This window comes from Solanum tuberosum, unplaced genomic scaffold (genome assembly GCF_000226075.1).
Source record: "Solanum tuberosum cultivar DM 1-3 516 R44 unplaced genomic scaffold, SolTub_3.0 scf00284, whole genome shotgun sequence".
Classification (NCBI taxonomy): Eukaryota; Viridiplantae; Streptophyta; class Magnoliopsida; order Solanales; family Solanaceae; genus Solanum; species Solanum tuberosum.
The window spans coordinates 537,508-550,159 of NW_006239212.1; the positions used below are offsets into that span (position 1 = coordinate 537,508).

Consider the following 12,652-nt stretch of genomic DNA (forward strand, 5'->3'; position numbering starts at 1 on the left):
CCACCCCCTACCACACCCCCCCACCCCACGCCCCAAAAAAAATTTAAGTTTGTTTTTTAAAAAAAAATCAATTTCAAAAATTATTTTCTACTCTAGTAAAAATAAAAGATATTTCTCAAAAATATTTTTTCATTCATAAATCAAACACTAAAAATCTTTTTCGGAAAATATTTTCTACTCACCAACCAAACATGAGAAAATAAGTCAAAAATCAACTTGTTTTCCAGGAAAACATTTTCTAGGAAAACATTTTCCATGAAAAACATTTTCCTTCATACCAAACACACCCTAAAACTTCCTTGTTCATTTTCTTATCTCTCTCATAAGCTCTAATTGGAGTGATAAGAATTTTCTTATTCAGGTGTCACGTTTGAGCCTTGAGTATATATAGAATCACCATTAATGTTAGAGAATGTTTTACCCCCAAAGTTGGACTTTCGTATGGGAATCCAAAATTAGTCGTGAGGCACAATATGAATATCAAACACCGAACACCGAATGAAAAAAAGAGAGAGTAGAAGCTCTATCTAGATTTATAGGTTGTCGTCTCAGTGATATAAATTGTAAAATAAGATCCACAGATTTCGGCAAATTGATAACTTTGGAAAGTCAATTGTGTTGAGGTTCATGGATGTTATGGTAAAAGTCCACTGTCAGACTTTTTGCTCTAGCAAGTTGGCATTTTATCACTCATTATCCTAGTGCTGACTATTGGTTAATACTTAATTAATAATCTGTATTGATAATCTTCTGAACGTTGGCGTACGATACTTTTCCGGACCATGGGTGATTACAAAATGCTTTTGCACCGGCTTGCCCTTGATTCTCAGGCTTTTATCGAGCTTCTCAAGTTGATTCTCACTTCTTAATTCTTTTAGCCTTTTTGGTGTCATGATTTTGCAGAGCTAGAATTTTATGATTGTTGTTTTTGGATTCTAATCTTGTTAAATTTTTAGATTCTAAATTAATAATTTGTATACTTTCAATAAATTTTTAGGACAAATAATACGTAGTTTGAATTAAAGCTATTGCTTCGACCAAAATTATAACGGACAGTACTCTAACTCTGCCCCTTCTATAATACTAACATTCAATGAATTTTTAGAACAAATGATACAGAGCAATGCACTTTTAACCTTTGTGTTTAGGGGTGTTCATGGTTTGGATAAAAACCGATCCAAATAGAAAAATCAAACCAAACCGATTAAATGAACCGATTTAATTTGGGTTTTGGTTTGATTTGATTTTAGATTGTTAAGAACCGATAGTATTTGGTTTGGTTATGGTTTTGTTCGAAAAAAATCGAAGAAATAACCGAACCGAACCAACAAGTTATATACATAAATTTTATTATTATACATACATAATATATTATATTCATAAACAATTTTAAAGATTTTATATATGTTTCATCAAAATTTATTTTTATAATTTACTTATGAAAGAAAAAATGTCCAAGGCTGAAAATGTCATTGTCTCTTCCTTCTATGCCAAAATAGTGAATTTTGAAGTTTTATTCAGTAAATTCAATGATCGAAAGTTCTGTAATGCCAGCCATTCTAACTATTTTTTTGTTTGAGTGAATTGTTGTTACTTTTTTCACGTTTTGAATGAATTGTTTATTTTATTTTTATGTATGGTTAATAACCGAACCAAACCAAACCAAAACTGAAAACAACCAAACCAATAAATGTATATTATATTTGGTTTGGTTTGGTTTTGATAATTTTAAAACCGATTAAGTTGGTTTGGTTTTGATTTTGACCAATAACTGACCCAAACCAAACCGTGAACACCCCTATTTGTGTTATCGGGCAAGTGCATGTTAGTTCTACTGTCAGTTGTTGCGCACAAATCGTGTTACGATGAGAGTGGTTTACTAGAGAAAAGCTAACACTTAAAGCATAGTCAAATTGGAAATTTAATCTTATTATTCTACGCCCAAGTTCAAATGCACCTATTTTATTTTTGCGCCTTTTACTTTGTAATATAATGTATTTTGTTTGTCAACAAGGACAGATGCACGGTAAAAAATATGGTTTCGGCAAACTCACTAGTTTTGACTCAAACTTTGTATATGTATTGAAAAGTTTGTCAAATATGTGTAAATATTACTTGATGGTTAGTGAGAGTTTAAATCTAGAATTCCCTTATGTTTATCTGCATAATATTTTATTTGAATTATCAGAAACAATTTAGTATAATTCTCAGTAATTTGTTTTTGTTTTCTTAGAGTGAACATTGACAACTTAAATTATTGCACTCACCTGATAAAATTGGAAACAGTAATTAATAGTACTAACATTTGATATTGAAGAGAGTGATCAGAAAGAGAAATAACACACCAAAACATTTATTTTGCAATTAAAAGACAACATAGTTTGAGCTTAAACAATTTTCTTATCACGATGATAGAGTTAATAGTAACCGTATCGTCTTCGTGGTGTCACCAAGTCCAGACAAGCCTCTCTTCCTCGTGCCGCAATCTGAGCACGAAGTTGAGCTGCCATTATCTGTTCTTCAGCTTCATTTGCTGAATTTATCATCTCCACTCTTGCATTTGGATTTCTATTTGGGTTTGGATTTGAATTTGAATTTGAATTTGGATTTGGATTTGGAATTGGACGCTGCTGTTTGGCGAAAACACCAACTTCAGGACTAGTTATCGCACAGTGCAAGTGTGATGCGAAATCACAGCCACCGCAATAGTACAACCAATTCTCCTTGTTCATTATTTTACTGCAGATATCACAAACATATTCACTATCCTTGTCTTCGTAAGGAGAACCGAAGTTGAGCTCCAATTGATGCGGGTGTTTATCAACAAGTATAAAACTCGAAAGAGATGCACATTGTAAGTGGATATCAAATTCACAACAAGCACAGCTAAAGCAAAGTACATTGCCAGCAGAGTCACAAGCCTTGCAAGTAAAGGAACAACTCGAATAAGTCGCACTTGGGAGAAGGGTCAAGGGATGGGAAGGATGAGACGCGTGATTGAGAAAACGCGGAGCATTGAAGCAGTTTCATGGAGAATATTGGCAGGTGTTGCAGCCATAGAAAGGTTTGTTAGTATTGTTTGGTTGCTCACAAGCATTGCAAGGGAGTACTGTTTCAGATGGATTCACAATTAGTTTCAAGATGTGGGAATGGCTGAAGTGTTGTTTATCTTGAGGTCCCGCATTTGTACCCCGGTTTTGTCTTCCCATTTTTTTTTTCTTGTAATTTTGTTCTGCAATATAATGGATATATATTAGAGAGTTAGCTTAGGTAGCTGCAAGTGATAAACATTTATAGATATTTTAATTCAACTATACGATGCAATAACTTGGTCACGTTGCTTCCTTTAGACGACTTTGCTTCCATAATTTCTTTTTCTTTTACTAAGTCGTCTCCGACATTAATTAACAATTTGGCCAAATTGTTATGCAAAAGTATATTTAAACATCTTTATCTTATTGACTGACTAGCTGTTATCCATGGGCTACGTACTAATGGCGCCGAGCATCTTCATGTTTTTGACTTTGACTAAAATGGCGTCGAGCATCTTCGTATTCACTAGGTATAAAGGGTGTCAAAAATGAACCCAAACATAGATAACCCTTTCAACCCGCCCAAAATTTTAAGATGTACATAATGACAAACTATTAATTCAAATTAAATGATATAATCACACTTTGATTTAATTGTGTCTTGTAGCAAACTGTTTGCCAGCGCCTCTCTCCCTCAAACTCTCGCTCGCCACTCTCCTCTCTTGCTCACTCTCTCTGTGCTCGCCTCTCTCGCTTTATACACAGAAGTGTATAAATTGCGTTTCTGTTTGTATAAAGCGAGAGAAAATTGTATATACACATGCAAATACATATATATTCGTCCTATACACTTATAATTATACAATAAAATATTCCCCTGCCCAGTTCTCTTTTGTCTTTCTCTCTTTCTCGTTTTATACAACAGAATTGTATAAATTGCGTTTCTGTTTGTATAATACGCGAGAAAATTGTATATACACATGCAAATACATATATATTCGTTCTATACACTTATAATTATATAATAAAAATATTCCCCTGCCCAGTTTTATGCTTGTATAATGTATAATTTATGTTTGTCAACGATTTATACAAACGAGAGACTAACAACAATTTATACAAATGGCCTGCCAACGAAATTATACAATTCTGAAGAGGAGCCAACGAATTATACAATTGCTTCTTTTTGTATATATGTATAGCGAATTATACATTTATATGTTTGCTATGGAGCGCAATTATGCAAATTTTGCTATAGCATACAAATATGATTTTTTTTGTTTGCTTATATGTGAAACATAGATTCAATCTCAACACATTCAAGCCTAACCCATTTTAAGAAAATCCTCAATTGAGCTCAATTGAATCTCCAATTTCAACTCGTTTTAAAACTCTTTATTAAGATATGTTCCTCTATTAAAGGTATGAATTATTATCTATTTAACACCTTTTAGGATTTATCTATCCATTTGTTACTTTTTTTTTATAAAAAAAATTGAGCTGAAATTCGAATTGTGATTATAAAAGTTAAATATCACTATGTTAAAATTATATTGAGATTAATCGGGTCAAGACCCAACCCATTTTTTAGCCCATTTGAGCCCAAAGTAAACTTGGGCGGGTCAAGACCCAATCCAATTTCTATTTCAACCCATTTTAGTATCTTCAATTTCAACTCAACCCGCTCATTTGACACCCCTATGTATAAATATGTTGAGGTTCATGGAAGTTTTCGGTTGACTTTTTGTTCTTGCAAGTTGGTATGCCATCAATCATTTTGGTACGTAGTGCTAGTCGACTATTTGTTCATATCAGACTTTGAAGTTTTGATTATTGCAGCGTTTCAATATTATACTCTCACGATTTCAAAAAGAATAATCTAATTTAATTTGAAATTGGGTTCAAGAAAATAAAAATTACTTTTTAATGTTGCGCTCCTTAATTAAAGTTCTGTCAAATATATCAAATATGTTCTTTAATCTTCTGGATTTAAATATGTCACAGAAAAAGTTGAAATTAAAGTTTTACCCAAAATGGAAAGAGATTGTTCTTTTTGAAAAATACTAAAAAAGAATATAGGTCATTCTTTTTTAAATGAAGGCAATGATTAACTTGTCAGACGCACAATCATATATTTATTTGATTATCATTCTCGATCAAGTTGTCTTTCTCGTGTTACCATACTTCTCAAGGTGGATGTGATCAGATTTCATATAAGATTTATGAAAAAGGGTCAAAAACATCTTTGAATTATGTGAAATTGAACAAAATGCCCTCGATCGATAGTCTAGTCTAAAAAGGCTCTTGTCGTCACTAGTTTGGTTAAAAAGATATTCCTACTATTACTTAAAGAGTTAAAAATGTTATTTTTCAAATAAATATAATATTTCTTTTCTTTTTTAAACATGTTTTTTTTCTTCTAATAATATATATTTTTATTAGGAAATGTTTATCCTACTTCAATTAAAAAAAAATTAAGAAAATACAAATATTTCTATTTTATCAAAAAAGAAATTATCTAAAACCAAAATGAAATTATAATGGGTTGGGGTTATTATGATCTTATATATTTGACCTATATTGTCAGTTAAAAAGGTACATATAGTTATTTTATATTAATTGATGAAATTAAGAAGAAAAAAATATTATTTAAGATTATTTTCTACTTATTTTGTAGAGAAAGTGATTTTAAAATAAAAGAAACAAGATGAGAGAGAGTTGCTGGGATGGTAAGCACTAGGGGTGTGCACTATTTGGATTAAATCGAAAAACCAAACCAAATCAAACTGAATTCTAATTTGGATTGGTTTTTTGGATTTTTGGTTTGGTTTTGGATTTATAATTTACTTTGTTTGGTTTTTTGGTTTGGTTTCGGATTTAGAAAAATGAAAACCGAAAAATAAAAAAAACCGAATTATATATGTGTATGTATATACATACATACATACATATATATGTATGTATATGTATATATGTATATATGTATGTATGTATGTATATGTTTAGAATTAAGTTGGAGTTAACCACTTTTGTCCCTTTTTAGTTATTTTCATTATGATTTAGTTTATTTTTTTATGTTTGGACATCTATAATTGATATACTTTTAAGTATTGTGTTTTACGTTTTACTTGTGATTTATATTAAAAAGTATATTTAAGAAATTCAATATTATATATATATAAAGTTTAAATTGCAAATATAACTTTGTTATGTTTCTAATTATTGACATAATAGATTAACCAAATCGAAAAAAACCCAAACCAAAAAGAGAAAAACCAAATTTATTTTGGTTCGGATTGGATTACACTTCTTCAAAACCAAAAATCAAAAAATTCAAACCGAATAGTATAAAACCAAATCAAAAAATCGAATGCACACCCCTAGTAAGCACCCCTCACTTCCAATCTAAAGGTTGCGAGTTCGAGTCACCAAGGGAGCAAAAGGGGTGGGAGCTCTAGGGGAGGTTAAAAAAAAAAACAAATTTAATATTTTTATTAGAAATAAAATGTGATTAAAAAAAAAAAATAGTAATATATTCATTAGAAAGGAGCATTTTTTAACCATTAAGTAACAATAGGGACATTTTTGGACTTAACTATTGACGATAAGGATATTTTAACACCAACGATTAATTGAGTGCATTTTTGTTCAGTTTCCCATAATTCAAGGCACTTTAACCCTTTTTCATACACTTTATTTTATTCTTTAAGACGAACAAAAAAAAAAATCTCTAACGCACGTCTTTTCACTTTTTGCTAGAGACCCTTTAATGGATTCTGAATCTTTATCTAGATCATATATATGTATGTATACACAGGCACATTGGAGAGTTCGTATAATAAGTACTTTTTGAGCCTAGGGATGATTGATATATGACGAGCACTATCCTTCGTGTTTAACCCCTAATTTTATCCCTTCTACCAAACAACTTACCTTAACTAGTAAAATTACCGGAATTCAATATCACGAAATTTATAAAATAATACTTCAAACCTATCAGTCATTAAAACTAAAACATTATATTATCTTACATACAAGGTTACGTAGTAACAAACATTAATAATGTAAAGGAAAATAAATATTATAACATCTAATAATTTATCATTAATAATATAAACATAAATTAATGACTGTAAAATACATATCAGAATCTGTAACATAAGCAATGGTGTCAGTGAGCCACTCAACATAAGCAAAGTATACGAATATTTAATTGTGTAGAAGAAGAAGAAGAGGAGGTTCAGAATTTTCGTTGTTTTAAAATGGGAGGAAATCCCTCTATTTATAGATAACAAAGGGTAGTGTGAACAAATGTTTATTGTGTCTTATCGGAAATGTTACAACTATTTGGAAAAGTGCAACCATTCGGAAAGTTCACAACATTTCATAAAAGTCACAACTTTTTATAAAAGTCGCAACTCTCATTAAAGTCACAACTTTTCATAAAAGTCAATTTTTTTCATAAAAGTCACAATTTTTCACGAAAAGGGAAGGCTAGTTTTAGAAATAAATAAGTTAAAAGGGAATCCTGGTTTGTGGTGGCGCCACGTAAGCGAGCCTAGGGTTCTCTTAATCGACTGTTATAAGAAAAAAAATGTAAATTTTAGTAGGTTTTAAGAACATTTCAATAGAAATTAAATGATTTGTCAATATCACATATCTCAAGAATTTTAGATATATAATGAATGATTAAAAATATCTTGATATCTAATCATTTTTATCTTTTACATAATTTATCATAATATATGTTTGATGATATAATTGTCTTGTTAAAACTGAGTGATGTTTATATGAAGCGATTTAACATTTTTTTTTCTATTTTTTTGTACATGAAAAATATAGAACTGATAATTTTATGGTTAGAATAACTCCTTGTTAAAAACAAATTATATAAAAGTTTTCGATAATCAATATTAGTTATAAATATGTTAAGACCGTTAAAAATTTACACCACAACAATATACATAATTTTTTTTAGAGACAATCTACTTGTCTGAGGTCAAACGTTCACCACTTTTCGTTATTGTTACTTTGTTACTCTAACAAAATTTCTAGAAGGAGAAAAATAAATTTGAAACAACAGAAAAATAATATTGTTGACCCTTTTATAAATTCATTCTTTATTAAACTGCTGCTCTGAAGGCCCTTCTAGATGCTTCATCAATGCAACTTTACAAACTTTTTCAGAAATATGTATGTATAGTTGTTGCATTATGAAAGTACAAGTAGATCAAAATTAAAAAAATATTCTCGAACATTAAAAAATTAAACATGAGTCTAACCTAGATAACTCTAATACTCAATAATGACTTGGGACATAAAGGACAACAAATCTATGTTGATAGACATATCTTTTGTAGCTTAAGATATTACTTTTATTTAGAGCAGCTTTTAATTCATATTCTTCAAATGAAGCTTGCTGAAAATAGTCATAACTCACACCAAAAATATTTCGTAGAGCTGAATGAGAAGGAAAAAAAAGAAAACATTAAAAGGACGAAAGCTTTGTCCAAGTGAGATCATAACATACCAAACAAAAAATAATCAATAAAAATTTAAGGAGACAACAAAACAACAAGAAAAAACATACATTAAATGGGAGTAAATTGTGAGATATCCAATGATGAAAACAAATCATTCTAACCTGAAAAGTTCTCATGTTTTAAAATAACATATATACCTCAGAAAATTGACTAACACTTCAATCAACTTTCAATCCTTCAAGTACTCATAATATATAGTGATAAAATTTAGTATAAATAGATAACAACAACATAAAAACAAAAAAATATGGGCATGCAAAGTTATTAACTCTCAGAGGATTTTCTAAAGAACACGAAATCTCATCCTTGTATGTGAAGAAATGAAGTTGTTGATGAACAAATTAGAGATTCGTAAGGGTTTTTTTTATCGTACCATCATCAATTCCAGTAGAGAAAACTTGCTTGAATACTCAATTAACGTTTGTTATTTAATATGTACTATACCAACAAATACTTATAACAATAATATTGCAGAAACATAAACAACAAAATTTAAAGCATGTACTCAAAAATAACAATTAATAATATAAGCATAAATTAATGACTGTAAAAACATACAAGGGTCTGTAACAATAGAATGAAACAGAATGGAAAAAATCGAGTCCACTGAATGCACAGTGTCCCCTTAAGGAAATTATTCCCTCCTAGTACCCGAGATTTAAAGGAATAGATCCTCTCAGGAAAGAACAATTCTATTCACCGGTGTATTGATACAAAAAAATGGTGTCAGTGAGTCATTCAACAGGAGCAAAGTACACAATTATTTAATTGTCCAGAAGAAGAAGAAGTTCAAAATTTTCGTTGTTTTAAAATGAGAGGAAATTCCTCTATTTATAGACAGCAAAAGGTAGTGTGAACAAATGCTTATTGTGTCTTATCGGAAAGGTCACAACCTTTCATAAAAGTCACAACTTTTCATAAAAGTCGCAACACTTCATAAAAGTCGCAATTCTTCATAAAAGTAGCAACTCTTCATGCGGAAGGCTAGTTTTGGAAATAAAATAAATTAAACGGAAATTCTGATTTGTGAAGGCGCCACGTAGGTGGGTCTAAGATTCTCTTTTATATATATATATATATATATATATATGATATATGATATATGATTAATCGTGTTTTAGGGCAAGTGATCAATTTATTAGTCTGACTCCCAGTTGTTGCGCACAAATCACTGTTGGAATACTCTCTTAAATTAAAGATACATAGAGGTGAAGCTTTCAAAATGGTGCATAATTAAGTTGTGAAATTAATCTTATTATTCTATGCGGAAATTTAAACAGTTGTAGTAGATATCGTAAGATGGAGAAACATATCCAGCAACGATATTAAACACACGAGATCGATAAAACATAAATAATATGACATGCAAATTATGATCAAGCATTTATATTTTGCAGAAATTACATGAATAATATCAAAGTGGATGCATTATCACTCATAAGATGATGACATTAATATATAGTCAATAGTAAATGTATGTTCGTGTTGAATCCACCATTTCTTCTCCTAATCGTGTTGCCATCCGACTAGCAAGTTGATATTCAAAAAAATTATCACTAATCTCATTAACTGAATTTATCATCTCCAGTGCTGAATTAGCATTTGGATTAATTGATCGGCTTCCTGGGTAAACATTAAGTTCAGGGCTAGCACACTGCAAGTGCGCCCCGAAATCACAATCAGCACAATAGTACAACCAATTGTCCTTGTTCATTACTGCATCGCAGACATCACAAACGTATTTGATATGATCCCTATCTTGGTAAGGAGAACCGAATATGAGCTCCAATTGATGTGGGTGCTTGTCGATGAGTAATGAACTCGGACAAGAGGCACATTGCACGTGGATATCAAACTGGCAACGGGCACAGCTAAAGCTGAATCCGTTGCCAGAAGATCCACAAGCGTTGCAAAGAAAGGAACGAGTCGGGTAAGTTGGAATTGGGAGAAGGGTTAAAGGGTGGGCAGGATGAGATGAATGATCGAGAAATCGCGGAGCGTTGAGGCAGTTTTCATGGAGGAAATATTGGCAACTGTTGCAGCCGTAGAAAGGTTTATTATTATTGTTTTGTTGCTCACAAGCATTGCAAGGGAGAGTACTTTCAGTTGGATTAAACAAGTTTCAAGATGTGGGGGTGGCTGAAGTGTACTTGATTATCTTGAAACGATGTCGTTCCTTGGGTCGGCGATGTCATATCGGTACGGTTTTTTTTTCCCATTGATATTACTTGTATTTTTGTTAGATAGTGCGAGTAAATTAAGTGAGTTACAGTAATATTTGTAATTGTATTTATAGCTACTTAATGATGATAGAAATAGCAAGGGATAAGTTAATAACATAGGAATCCAACTTTCTTAGGTTCATGGAAGTTACGATTACGAATGACTTTCAATTTGCTCTAATCAATTAGTTGGCATTTTTAATTTAGATATGCATCAATATTTTGGACGTTGAAGTTTTTGTTACTGCAGCATTGAAAACTAACTTGTCAAAGGTGCAGACATTTGAATTCATTATTTCTTATGTACACATTACAAACTAATGAAAAAATAAAACCAATTTCCGTTTTTCTGCCCATCGAATTATCTCCTTTATGCATTTAGCTTTTCCTGATTTCATCTATACATTTAAGCAAAATTGCACGTTTCACCCTTGTATTATAGGGCTAGTGCATTTTTAGTTCTAGTCTTAATTTTTGTGCACAAGATATTCTTCCATTATTTTTTATGTGCATTTTAAGAATTTCTGTTATATCAGTATAAATGTAAATTCCACCCAACAATATCAATTTTCAACAATTGTGAATAGATAAACATAGAAACTGTAAAGAAGATGGAGAAAAATGTGCATCAACATGAACCATAAAAATACAAGTCACCAGGATGTGGTCCAGTGGATGGTGTTGATCATCTCTTAATTAGAGGTCTCAAATTCAAGTCTTAGCTATGAAAAAGTTCTTGATAGAGAGCGAACCCCCTCCTCGCACTATGCAGTGCTCCAACGTGGGTACGGGAAACCGAAAATAAAATAGAAATACAAGAGCTGAAAGAGAACTAATTGTGCTCCAAAAGAAAATAACATAACAGCTGCAAAGCATTTGATTTGCAGAAAATCAACATGAATTGAAAAAGTGGATAGCAATTAGTAGTAATAGCGTCTTGGTGATGGCCCGTCTATCGAATCCAGTATAGCCTGTCTTCCTCGTCTTGCAATCTGAGATTCAATTTGAGCTGCTATAAGCCGCTCATGAGCATCACTAACTGAATTTATCATCTCCACTGATGAATTTACATTTGGAATTTGATATTTTGGATTTGGATTTCGACGTTGATGGATGACGGAAGAACATCAACATCAGGAGATGTACAGTGCAAGTGCAACCCGAAATCACAATCAGCACAATAGCACAAGGATTCATCTGAGTCCATTATTATATTGCAGATATCACAAGCAAATAGGGTATCCTTATCTTCGTAAGGAGAACCAAAGCAGAGCTCCAACTCATGTTGATGTTTGTCAATAAGAATTGATCTTGGATAATTGAGTTCCTCCTCCTCCTTCTCTTCCTCTTCGTCTTCTGCTTCTGCTTCTGCTTCCTCTTCTTCTGCTTCTTCTTCCTCCTATTCTTCGTGTAATGACCCTCTTGGTCATTTCTGTGTCTTGCCTTCTGTGTGTCGTTTAGAGCGTTCCTGTAGCGACCCCAAGTCATTTATGACTTGCTGGGACTGACAGTTCGGTCACCTGGTCGTTCGTTTGGTCTTGGTGTGAGTTTTTGTGTTTTGGAGCTTATGAACCTTGAACGATCATTTTTGATCAAAAGTTCAAGAAGATGGCATCGAAATCCAATTCTGACGATTCCATCAGCTCCGGAAGGGTCATTTTAGGCTAGTTAGCATGGTCGACTTGACTCCCGAGGTTTTCAGTGTGAGTTGGTGCGATTAGGCGTTTTAACTTAAAGTTTAAGCCTAAGTTTGACTTTGGTCAACATTCTGAGTAAACGTGCTCGGATGAGAATTCCGTCAGTACAGTTATCTCCGGAATGTCGAGTTTGGTCTAGATTGACCCTTCTTTTATGT

The 12,652-nt window shown here is 31.8% G+C and overlaps 2 protein-coding genes across 2 annotated transcripts; both read right to left on the reverse strand.

The window, feature by feature from the left end:
* Positions 1-2,286: 2,286 nt before the first annotated feature.
* LOC102597353 (uncharacterized) lies at positions 2,287-3,245 on the reverse strand. Its single transcript, XM_006359095.2, has one exon. The coding sequence runs from the start codon at positions 2,730-2,732 to the stop codon at positions 2,418-2,420; it is 315 nt and encodes a 104-aa protein (XP_006359157.1). The 5' UTR covers positions 2,733-3,245; the 3' UTR covers positions 2,287-2,417.
* Positions 3,246-9,945: 6,700 nt separating this feature from the next.
* Positions 9,946-10,697, reverse strand: LOC107062960 (uncharacterized; the record flags this gene model as incomplete). The annotated part of the gene is made up of 1 exon (XM_015314265.1): positions 9,946-10,697. A coding segment is annotated over one exon (660 nt), but the record flags the coding sequence as incomplete, so codon positions are not given.
* Between the last annotated feature and the right edge of the window lie 1,955 nt (positions 10,698-12,652).